Here is a 12716-nt window from a genome sequence, read left to right as displayed (position 1 = left end):
TATTGAAACTAAACCCCAGCTTCTTCATACTGAGCTAAATATTGCATTTCCTCTGTGTTTGTCTTCTCTGAGGTAGCATTTGAGAACATGTAATTCACCGAGAAGTTGAAAATTGCCAATACTTAACTACACTGAAACATGATTTTTCCCATGCGCTTTATTTTCTTCACCATGACAAAATATCACTTAATTTTTCATTAATCTGATTTTTTTTATACACGAGAACGTGAATTGCACAAATAGTTCATGGAACAAGGGGAGTTAATCCAAACTTTAGAGATGACATAATACATTCCTTCGCCAACTTGGAAGTTCATTGGAAAATAACCTCTGACTATCTTGGTAGGTATAGCGAGTCCTTCTTCGATGTAAATATAAATACAAATTAAACTTTGTTTAATGTAATTTATGAATGTTCCGCAAGATATTTTTATTTTTAATTAAAATTAATTATATAAGAATGTTACGGAAATGATTATTATTACATAAAACAGATTGAGAGGAGGTGATTGGTTGAGGGAGCACAGTTTCGTATCTATTTTTAGCTCACTATATAAGTACAAGTTCACTGGACTCAGAGGTCAGAGGCTGCTGATAAGATGGATGAGCAAGGTCTGTACATGTTACATAATGATTAGTTTTGCTGTTTAATAGCTACGCTGAAAGTTTATCTCTTTATTATTGGGTGTACTTGTATATGCCTTCATATTCGTTCTTTCGACATGTCGACCGTGCTGATCATTGGACACAGTTTTGTGAAACGCCTTGACCGCGCACTCGAGGGTTCATGGACGAATCTCGGGTTTCATAACAGCCCCAGGGATATTGTTGTGTCTTGTGTTGGTAAAAGTGGTGGTAAACTGCCCGATATTTACACTCGTGACGTATCAGATATGTTGTTGGAACAATTTCCCGATTTAGTTTTACTACAAATTGGAGGCAATGATTTGGACTGTTTACGTTTTGCTGATGTCAAGGACTCTCTTGTGATAGATTTCTTGTCGGTGGTTGAGTGGTTAATCTCAGGATTATCAGTGACGAAAGTTGGCGTTTTACAACTGTTTTACCGACAGCGTACGAGACACGTTCCAGTCCGACAGTACAATGGCTTTGTTTTCGTCACTTTCGCCAATCCTATATTCTTGTGTATGCTTTATGGGAGGCTACTCGCATTCTTGTTTTTGTTTTTTAAGCGCTACTACTCCGTTCACACTTTCGTCTGTTTTGAGCCACTGCAAATTTTCTTACGCGGGTCATCCATCAGATTGGTTTGTGTGCCGTAAGCGTGTCGCTTTACGTTATTCTTACGAAAATAAAATTTAAAAAAATGCTTCCCAAACAGTACTGTCGACTCATGGAGTTTGTGTCTGTCTGGTTTTGTTCCCGGGGGTATGCCTGGGTTGCCCTGGGGGTATTCCCAGGTTGTACGTTCTATTCTCGTTATCCGGGGGTATGCCTGGATTGTACTGGGGGAATTCCCAGTTGTGTGTGTGTGTGTGTGTTTTTTTTTCCGGGGGTATGCCTGGATTTGACCTGGGGGAATTCCCGGGTTTTTGTTGTCTATTTTTGTATGCCTGGATTGATCTGGGGGAATTCCCAGTTTTGTGTTGTTGTGTTTTGATTTCATCCGGAGGTATGCCTGGGTTGTACTGGGGGAATTCCAGTTATCCGGGGGTATGCCTGGATTTGACCTGGGGGAATTCCCGGGTTTTTGTTGTCTAGTTTTGTTATCCGGGGGTATGCCTGGATTGTTCTGGGGTAATTCCCAGTTTTGTTTTGTTGTGTTTTGATTTCTTACGGGGGTATGCCTGGAGTGAATTGGGGGAATTCCCAGGTTTTTGTTAGGTTCCTGGTCATCTGGGGGCATGCCTGGATTGTTCGATGGGACTTCTCAGTTTTTTCCTTGGCACTTTCAAAATTTCCTTACATTCAATTAACCTGTAATTATATCTACAGGTGTATTGATGAATTTGCGTTAATACTGTTTTTCAAGCTTGCATGGTATTACATAGTTGGTTTAATGTTTATACTCTTGGGAGGTACCCGGTGTCTGCTTTACCTTTCGCAGCCTGTACCTTTGAGTTAATTATATGTCACATCAGGTAAAGCCATTAGCATGCACCCATTACTTCCTATATACACCTATTGAAAGTTGAATTGGTTATGGTTTAACTTTCTGCTGTTATTATTCATGTTGTAGTACTTTCAAGTCATTAGAAATTTGATGGAGTACTTGGGCTCCGCTTTCATAGATGTTTGCCAAGGTGAAAGCATAGCGTAATTTTTGCCACCCAGGTCCTTCCAGGGTTTTTCTACATTATATACCGGTACATCATACGCTTACATTGGGATACTTCGTTTAACACTTATGTTTCCAGACAATCCTGGCTCCATCGGGGCAGTGCGACGATCTCGCCGTCGGGCAGCACGCAATCACACCCTAGTAACTGTGACACCACCTGTCACTAGGACAGATACGACACAGACTGCTGGATGACGTAGGCGGCAATCCGTCGCGCCAACAGACACAGTTAATGAGACAGCAACTGGGCATCAAGCATCCGCCAATGTGTCTATCCCTGACCTAGCTGCACAGCTGTTTAACTATATGAAAGAGGCGGGGTATACTATCAACCCTCCAGCAACTGCCAGTGCGACAGATATGGGCGGGGCGAGTCAGAACATTCCATTAGTATCAGTGCCAGCTCCAGCAGCCCCCGTCCCACTTAATGTAAATATGGACTTCCAACTTTCACCCCAGTCTTTTCCGCACAGTGTTAGCTCCACCATCATCCCGGCAGCTGCAGCGGGATCCTCCAATCAACAGGCATCTCAGCCTGTATTGTCGTCAGTATTCCTTACAGTAATCCCATCAGAGTCCACCCGGGGTACCATCCCATACCATCCCATACCATCCCGGCAGCAGCAACAGGATTGGCAGATCAGCCACCAACACAACAAGTGCTGCAATCATCTGCCTTTACAGCCACAGGAACAGGGCATACCAGCCCACTCGTCGACAGGCCTGTGTCTTATACCAATCTTTTTCGGGATGTAGCTGGTGAGACCCCAAATGTTACTTGTATAAGCATTGCTCGTCCTCTTGATATGTTTGTAGATGTCAAAATTAAGTCTAAAATTTTCAATAATGAATATGTGGAATTAGGCTTATTGCTTAAACGGACACCCCATGAAAATGACACTTTGAAAGCTGAAGTACAAGGGCAGCAATTAGTGCTGAGTAAAAATAATAAAGGTTTTTCCTTTAAATCTATTGAACAGTGGATATCTGCTTTTCATATCTTTGTGTCCATCTATGTCCAGGCTTATCCTCAGGCAGCTGCCAGCCTAATGAAGTATGCAGATATCGTACAAACTCTCAACAAGAGGTCGGGCATTGCTGCTGCTATGCATTATGATGCTAATTTTAGAATGTGGCATCAATTATATCCCAGTTCCCCTTGGCACCTACCCCATTCTGAGCTGTACATGGAGGCAACTGCTATTGGCCTTCGTGCTCTCTGCCCTCCACAGCCCTTTCAGGGTCAGAAGCCCAGCATGCGCAACAAGAAAGTGTGCTGGGCTTATGACAGGCATGGTAAGTGTGCCAAGGGCAGCAGGTGTAAATTCTGGCATGGGTGTGAGGTCTGCAGTGGCAGACATAAACAGAAAAACTGTCCTAACACCTCCAAACCTGACAGCCAGCCAGTTGCTGGCTCCGGTAACTCCCCAGCTCAACCAGGTAAACAGCAACGTCAACCTCCCCGAAAGTAGTTCCTTACCTACTCCAATCAGGGTTCCTAAATTTCTGGAGTACCTACAGGGTTATCCCCCCCTCAAAATTCGCCTTTTTAGAACAGGGTTTTATGTTCGGCTTTCATTTACAGTATGAAGGGCCTAGAATTTTTCGTGAGGCTAATAATCCGAAGTCGGCAGTAGAACAGATTGACATTTTAAAAAATAAAATCCAAAAAGAACTTGACAACAGTCGCTGTAGCGGTCCTTTTACTGAGCCACCATTTCCTAATTTACAAGTTTCTCCTTTAGGGTTGGTTCCCAAAAAAGAGCCAAATGAGTACAGAGTTATACATCATTTATCCTTGCCTGAGGGTTCTTCAATTAATGATGGTATTTCTCCGGAATATTCTACTGTCAGTTATCAAACAATTGATCATGCCATTCAGCTTATGAAAACATATGGGAGAGGGTCGCTATTAGCTAAGACAGACATAGAGTCAGCTTTTCGGCTAATCCCCATTCATCCAGAGGATTATGAACTGTTAGGTTTTAAGATAGAGGGTCACTATTATTTTGATCGGGTTCTGCCCATGGGCTGTTCCATTTCTTGCAGGTTGTTTGAGGCCTTCAGCTCTGCCATTCATTGGATTTTAGAACACAAGTTTAACGTAGCAGGGGTAGTTCATGTTTTGGATGATTTTCTTTTTGTAGGCCCTCCTAATACTGAAAAATGTCTCACGGATCTAACAACTTTTTTTACAGTTTTGTTCTGATACTGCCATTCCAATCAAACAAAGCAAAACAGAGTTCTCCACAACCTGCCTCACTTTTCTAGGTATTGAGTTGGATAGCGTTGCTATGGTTGCTCGACTCCCCATGGATAAATTAGAGAAAAGGCGGGATTGTGTGAAGTTGTTTTCTAGATGCCGCAAAGTCACTCTTAAGGAACTCCAGTCACTGATAGACTTGCTTAACTTTGCTTGTAGGGTTGTTTTGCCAGGTCGCCCTTTTTTGCGTCGATTGATTGATCTAACTTGTGGCTTAACAAAACCACATCATCACAGGAGGCTGAACAAAGAGGCTCGGGCTGATTTAGCCGCTTGGGGACTATTTTTGGACTATTTTAACGGCACATCCATGTTTTTATCTGATAAGTGGGAAACATCAGCACATTTACAGTTTTACACTGATGCGAGTAATGTGGGTTTTGGCGGAATTTTTCAAACAGCCTGGATGTATGGGAAATGGCCATCTGAACGGGAATCTTTCCACATAACTGTTAAAGAATTTTTTGCTGTAGTTCTCGCGTTGGAAATTTGGGGCCCCTCCCTCTTGAACCGCTGTATCATCTTTCATTGTGATAATCATGCTGTGGTAGACATTATCAACAAACAAACCAGTAAAGACAAAATCCTCATGAGACTAGTTCGGCGTTTTGTAGTGACAGCATTAAAACTGAATATTTTATGTACTTCGCAACATATACCTGGTAAGTGCAATACCTTAAGTGACCATCTGTCTCGTTTACAGGTGGACTCCTTTCGTCAACTGGCCCTACATATGGAGGCACACCCAACTTCCATTCCACCCCAGTTCATGTACGTTTGACTAGTACCATCCATTCGTTGCTGGTGAAAGCTACATCAATGCAAACTTCTCGTGTTTATGAGAGAGCATATTCTCTCCTTTGCCATTTTGTTACCTCAGTTTTTTCGGGTACTCCAGTCTTGCCAACCTCATATCCTGTACTTGCATTTTTCATTGCACATTTGTTTGACCACCACTTAGCATCCGCCACTATTTCCACATATGTTGCAGCTATATGTTACATAAATAAGATTTGTGGTTATCGTGATCCCACACAATCCTTCCAGATAAAGAAATTATTAAATTCCATTCAGCGTGGTACTTATCGCGTAGACAGCCGTCTGCCGATTACGCCGGAGATCCTTGCGAAACTTGTGACATCTTTAAAATTTACCACCTCATCACCTTATCAATACCATCTGCTGAAAGCCATGTATCTGTTAGCTTTTCATGCATTTTTGCGTGTAGGTGAAATAACACACAGCCGATCTGCTGGCAATTGTTTACAGTTTAAAGATATTAGGATTATCACCAATTCGTCAGGGTCCCTGTGTACTTTGGAATTAAAGTTCCATTCATTCAAAGCACACTATAACATCAGACCAATAACTCTGGCCATTTCTGCCGCTGGAAAACCTAGTGATTGTTGTCCTGTTTTTGCCATGCAGCAGTATTTGCTGTTAAGGGGTGTGCATCCTGGACCATTGTTTTGTTTCCCTAATCTGCAGGCTGTTTCATATGCTTATTTTAGTGCTTGCCTTAAACATTCGCTATGTTGGGCTGGACTCTTGCATTTTCGTTTGACGACTCATAGCTTTCGTATAGGTGCTGCCAGTTCTGCGGCAGCTCGTGGTATCCCAGATGATGAAATTCAGCAGATGGGAAGGTGGCAGTCTATGGCATTTAAACGATATATAAGGTTACCTTCGATTTTTGATATGTAATAGAAATACTGTTTTTGATATGTTATAGAAATACTGTCAGTGTAACCCTGCTGCAACATCTGTGTGACCTTTAGTCATGGGGTCTACCGGTCAATAATTGGCATTATACATTACCTTGTACAAATATGTTGTTGTTTTAAAGCTGTTTTTGTCGTCGTGTTTATTGGGCCTATTGGCATTGGGTCGATAGGTCTAAAAAATGTTCTTCCTTTTGATTATCACATGAATTATGTATATCAATTGTGGGGTCTCATCAGCTATTATGACGTCAAGGAGGTAACCATCTGGACAATTCCTCATAGACTTGGATGCAATGACAATATTGTGCTGTGTTGCTTTACAAACTTACTTTTGCGCTATATGCCATAACGTTCTATGTATATATATTGTTTGAGGATACTACTTCCGGGCATTGGGTCGGGAAGTCGTGTATATTTTCTTGAATTTTATCTTGTTTCAACCATGTATGGTAGTTATGCTTACAAACCAGTTATCAGATATCGTTTATATAATATCACAACAGTGATTTGATACTGGCTTTGTGTGAAATATATTTTCATACATTTAATTCATTACTTAGTTATGATACTGCCGTGTACATTTACACGCCATTCCATTTACCAGTGGGCTTTTGGCCTTGAAGTTCTGTGTATGCCTATATTGCGTGACACTCCTGCCTTCGGGCATTAAGTCGAGAGGTCTTATAAAAGTTTCTAGTCTTAATCGTTTTCCTTGTTATACCCATATATGATATCCGTTTTACCTGCTATGCTTGTATTTCGCTTTGCATGTTCCTTTTCATGCAGTTATAATCCTTAATTTGGCACTCTACATGGCTGCGGATGGGGGAGAGATAAACAAATCCTTGGGTTATTACCCATGGATAGTTTATCTCTGTGGCGTTTTTTATACCCCCATCTTAGACTTAAATCTTTAGTTTTATACATGTACAACTTGAATTGAGTGATTATCTAAAAAGTTTTAGATATGTACTATTTTTGTTAGTTGTATATGTACATACGTCGTTTAATAAAACGGCCATATTTCAGTTCAGATTTTGTGTTTGTTGTTTACTTGATGTATAAGTCTAACAAGCTTGCCATGGTTATGATAGGAATCATTTATAAATACAAATTAAACTTTGTTTAATGTAATTTATGAATGTTCCGCAAGATATTTTTGTTTTTAATTAAAATTAATTATATAAGAATGTTACGGAAATGATTATTATTACATAAAACAGATTGAGAGGAGGTGATTGGTTGAGGGAGCACAGTTTCGTATCTATTTTTAGCTCACTATATAAGTACAAGTTCACTGGACTCAGAGGTCAGAGGCTGCTATCAAGCCTGTGATCGATGAAAATGAAAAACGCTTGAAGCATGTAGAAATGTTGGCTTCGATTTTATTCCAGAAAAAGCAATACTTCAAGTATGTCGCTAACACGCAGAAGTCAAACGAAGTACAACATGTTGATCGATGTATGTATCTAGATCAGACTACGGATGTGAGCATGTATGTAGTGAAAAACTGAAAAAACAAAATGAACACTCATAAGTCACTTACCAAAATTTGGGCACACAACACGAGTAATTGGGAAAAATCTACTACGGCTCCTATTTAGCAAAAACATAGAAAGAACACGAAATCGAGATGGGAGCAAATAGTGGGTCGATTCAGGATGAAAACATTATGGGGCGAAATGGGACAGTGGAAAAATTGGCAAATTGGTAATAAGTTCCAACTTGTGTAGCGTATCAAAGGCAGTGACTATTTTACAACAATTGGAAGAACATAATTCTTCAACTTGTATGGGACAATAAACTCACTCTTTGGGGGACTAGAGACGGTAAAATTCCTAGAATTGTACTGTGTGAATCGCTCAGCGATGTAAACACGTCCGACATCTTGAAACGTTCAGCATACGACACAGATAATGGAAATCCCCGCTACCAAATATAGACAGGAGTTCCGAGAAGGGGGATAACCCTGCTACACTAACATGACACTCCCCGTCTGATTTCTAATCACTCAAGTTCATGAAAAGTTTCACAAGATCTATAACTTAGATCGAAATACGAATCGAGTCAACAGCAACTAAACACTGAAAACACATAAATCAATATAGCTGAGTTCATAAGTTGACATTGCACAGTCTCTGCATCTAAATGTCACAACAGTTCGCATCACACTTGGCACTAATACACGAAAAAGTTATTCACAGGAATCAAGCAGCGGAATCACTTCCGAAATGGGTCGAATGAAAACACTAGGTTTTCCGTCTTTCACAACCCGGATCTCTAGTTTACGCACTAGTCCGTCATCACTCGGAAAGATTTTGGTAACAAGACCAGTCGGCCACGAAAGACGGGGACATCCCTTGTCCCGGAGAAACACAACATCACCTACTTTATGATTAATAGTCTCTAAGTTCCACTTAGAACGAGCTTGTCGAGCAAACAGAGATTCCGATTTCCAGCGTTTCCAAAAGGTGTTCGCCATGACCTGGACCATTCGCCACTGCGAGCGGTACATATCCTTGATACTTAAGTCCTGCGGGACGATTATGTCGTCACTGGTCTTCTGAGTTAGTAACTTTCCTGGCGACAGCAAATGAGGCATCTCGCAATCCGAAGAAACAGCAACCAAAGGTCTAGAATTCATTATAGCAGCAACCTCGGCCATGAAAGTCGCTAGCACTTCATCTGTCAGCTGTCCATGTTTGACGTCAAGAAGCATCGTCGAGAATGCGTCGGGCTATTTCTATCATTCTCTCCCATACTCAGCCGAAATGAGATGCATGGGGAAGATTAAATCTCCAGATCATGTTGTTGGTGTCCAGGTAAGTTTTCACTTGAGGATCTCCCACGTTGATAGAGTGAATTCCAAGCTCATTGACCGCTCCTACAAAATTACTACCGCAATCTGAGCGGAACTCCGAAACTTCACCTCGGACGGCAATGAACCTCCGCATGGCGTTGATAAATGATGATGACGTCATCTCTGGGATGATCTCAATGTGGACTGCTCGGCTGTACAAACAGGTAAAGAGGACTGCCCATCGTTTCGAACTTGCGTTTCCGCCTCTTGTACGTCGAGTGATGATGTTCCAAGGACCGAATACATCAACACCAACCAGTGTGAATGGCGGTGAAGGAGTCAGGTGATCTACAGGCAGATCCGACATTTTCTGAGAGGAAAACTTCCCTCGTAGTCTGCGACATGTCACACAGTGATGTATCGTGGAAGCAATCAGACGTTTTGCTCCGGTTACCCAAAGTCCAGCATTACGAATTGCACCTTCGGTCATGTGGCGTCCTTGATGTTGTACCTGCAAGTGGTGATGTTGCACAAGGAGCTTGGCAATATGACTGCGACCTGGTATCAAGATGGGATTTTTCTCGGTCTCATGAAAGTCACCTCGGTTAATGCGTCCACCAACCCGCAGCAGTCCCTTCTCATCAAGGTGAGGATTCAAGCAAAGCACAGAGCTATCCTTAGGCAAAGACTTGGAAGAACGAAGCGCTTGAATTTCTTTACTGAAGTAGGTCATCTGGAGCTCTTTGATGACGAAAAGCTCAACCTCGCGTCTGGTAAGATCATTCTGGATATTGAAACGACTCCTCAACCGAACTCGTATAGTACGGATAGCACGCACAAGGCTGTTCCAACTGGAGAAACGATTGAATCTAGATGTTCCCAGTGTAGTACGTATGTTAGTCTTCCACGAGTGAACATCAGGTCGTACTTCTTTGTCCGATTCTGGCTCCACCAAAGAATATTCGACATCAAGATCAGGGCTGATGTGATTGCGAAGGAAGGATGGTCCATTAAACCATAGACTGTCAGCAAACTGCTCTGGGGAGAAACCACGTGTCCCCTCATCGGCTGGATTCTCCTCTGTAGGGACATACTGCCACTGTGTAGGTGAGGAAATTTTCCTTATTCTAGCGACTCTGTTGGAAACGTAAACATAGAATCTCCTACGTTCATTTGAAAGATATCCAAGCACTATTCGGCTGTCGGTATAATAACGCAGGTGATCGAGGGGAATGTCCAACTGTTCCGAAAGCATCTCGCCGATTTCGGTAGCCAAAACAGCAGCACATAACTCGAGGCGCGGTATTGTGTGGCCGTGCTTCGGCGCAACCTTCGACTTCCCGAAGACAAATCCAGTGAAGACCTCTCCATCCTCGTTGACACCTCTGAGGAATGCACATGCAGCTACTGCTAACTCAGATGCGTCAGAGAAGATATGCAAAGTTCTTGTAACACACTTCGAGAAAGACACAGTCAGGAAACATCTAGGGATATGTATATCACAAAGCTTGCTCAGCTGTTCAGTCCAAGACCTCCAAACCTTCTCAGTGTGAGGCAATAAGGGATCGTCCCAGCCATTTGCTTCATTCACAGCATCACGCATAATAATCTTGCCCCTGATGATAATCGGCGCCAAGAAGCCCAATGGATCGAAAATCCCATTCACCGTTGAAAGAAGACCTCGCTTTGTGAACGGTTTCTGGTTTTCAGATGTGTTGTAAGTAAAGGTATCTGTGGATAGTTCCCATGCCATACCCAGGCTATGATGGAGTGGCAGTTCATCATGTGTCAAGTCTAGTGGCTCTAATGTCTTAGCCAAATCAGCAGCAGGAAACTGTGACATCACCTCTTCACTACTGGATGCAATTTTGTGGAGTTTCAGGTTCCCGCCTTCCAACAGTGCTCTCTGAGCTTTCTTAAGAACGTCGACCGCCTCGGTTACTGTGGGAAAGGACATTAAACCGTCATCAACGTAAAAATTGCGAGTCACGAACTCCTGCAAGTCCACGTCACAAGGATTGCCACAATCTTCAACACATCTCCGTAGACCGTAGGTGGCAACAGCCGGCGAAGGACTGTTGCCAAAAACATGTTCACACATTCTGTACTCTATCAAAGGTTGATCAACGTCGTTGTCGGCGTGCCAGAAAAATCTGAGGTAATCCCGGTGGCATTCGTCAACATAAAATCCGAAGAACATCTGTTGTATATCTGCTACTACAGCAACTGTCTCTTTCCTGAACCTGAGCAGAACACCATCAAGTCGATTCATCAAGTCAGGGCCTTGCATCAAGACATTGTTGAGGGATATACCTTCATACTTGCAAGAAGAATCAAATACAACACGTATCTGGTCAACTTTCTTCGGGTGGTAGACTCCGAACAGAAGGAGATACCATACTTCAGAGTCATCTGCTACTGGTGGTACGACCTCTGCATGACCGGAAGTCAGGATTCGTTCCATGAACTTGACGAAATGCTCGCGTTTTACAGGGTTTTTCCGAAGACTGGATTGTAACATGAGTGCTCGTTTCAATGCCCTTGTCTGTTGTTGGGAAGTACAGGCCTAGGTTCCCTGAAAGGAAGAGGAGCTGTCCAATTGCCTGAAGACGTTTTCTTGAACTCTTTATCCATGAGATGTATGAATTGTTCGTCCTCGATAGATGGTCCAATGTTATTATCATTACAATCCCGAACGAAAAGATTGCTGTCATCCATTTTCAAGGAGAGGTCGCATTCTGTGAAGGTACTCACTCGGCCATCTTTGGTGACGGAAGTCTTCAAAACACTCAGCCTATCTGGAGGATGAACGTTACCCAGGCACACATTACCAACAAGGACCCATCCAAGTGCAAGCTTCTGAGCAAACGGTGTACCTTTCGGACCTGTACGTTGATCTTCTGTGTGATGCGCCTCTGGCAGGTCTCGACCAATCAGCAGAAGGATGGGGGCATCCGGATCGTAAGGAGGAATCGGAACATCTCTAAGATGATTGTGGTATCGAGTAATTTCTGGCGTAGGAATCTCGCTTCTCTCATCTGGGATCGCGCTACATTCTGTGATAATTGGCAGATCCAGTTTAGAAGTACCATCAGCTGACTCAATGACAAATCCTTTCGCTTGCCTACCACTCATAGTTGTCTGTCCTGCGCAAGAGGTGAGAGTATAAGTTGTCATTGTTGACATGGGTATGTTCATCCTATCGAAGAACTCCGCTCTCGCTAAAGTTGAGGTACTCTGATCGTCGAGTAGACCATACAATCGGATACGAATATGAGGCTTCCCCACTGGATATACGTTTACCAGACACGCTTTCGCACATGAACGCCCATTGAAGTTTTGACCACATACAGATGTACATTTGGTTACCAAGGATTCCTCCCCGCCATGGTTTTGTCCAGGGGCCGAAGATTTCCTATCTTGAATAGTTGCCTTATGTTGGGAAGAATTAGCATCTATGTGCATTGCAGTGGCGTGATAAGTGTTCCCACAAGTGTCGCACTTCACTATGGCTTCGCAAGTTCTGTAATTGTGGTCCGTCGACAAACAACACTTGAAGCAAAATCCGTAATCCTTCAACAGTTTTCTCCTCTCGTTAAGGGTTAACTTCTGGAAGGATTTGCACTG

At 42.7% G+C, this 12716-nt stretch overlaps 3 protein-coding genes across 3 annotated transcripts; 1 reads left to right on the top strand and 2 right to left on the bottom strand.

Annotated features, from left to right (window-relative positions):
- Nucleotides 1-1207: 1207 nt before the first annotated feature.
- LOC132557877 (uncharacterized) lies at nt 1208-1867 on the bottom strand. The gene has a single exon (XM_060222404.1). The coding sequence runs from the start codon at nt 1865-1867 to the stop codon at nt 1208-1210; it is 660 nt and encodes a 219-aa protein (XP_060078387.1).
- Nucleotides 1868-4596: 2729 nt separating this feature from the next.
- On the top strand, nt 4597-5346 carry LOC132557876 (uncharacterized). The gene has a single exon (XM_060222402.1). The coding sequence runs from the start codon at nt 4597-4599 to the stop codon at nt 5344-5346; it is 750 nt and encodes a 249-aa protein (XP_060078385.1).
- A 3705-nt stretch (nt 5347-9051) lies between these two features.
- LOC132557875 (uncharacterized) lies at nt 9052-11610 on the bottom strand. Its single transcript, XM_060222401.1, has one exon. The coding sequence runs from the start codon at nt 11608-11610 to the stop codon at nt 9052-9054; it is 2559 nt and encodes an 852-aa protein (XP_060078384.1).
- Between the last annotated feature and the right edge of the window lie 1106 nt (nt 11611-12716).

The sequence above is a fragment of the Ylistrum balloti genome, unplaced genomic scaffold (genome assembly GCF_031769215.1).
Source record: "Ylistrum balloti isolate Yb309-2 unplaced genomic scaffold, AGI_CSIRO_Ybal_v1 Utg370734, whole genome shotgun sequence".
Taxonomy (NCBI): Eukaryota; Metazoa; Mollusca; class Bivalvia; order Pectinida; family Pectinidae; genus Ylistrum; species Ylistrum balloti.
This window is presented reverse-complemented; position numbering and strand designations above follow the sequence as displayed.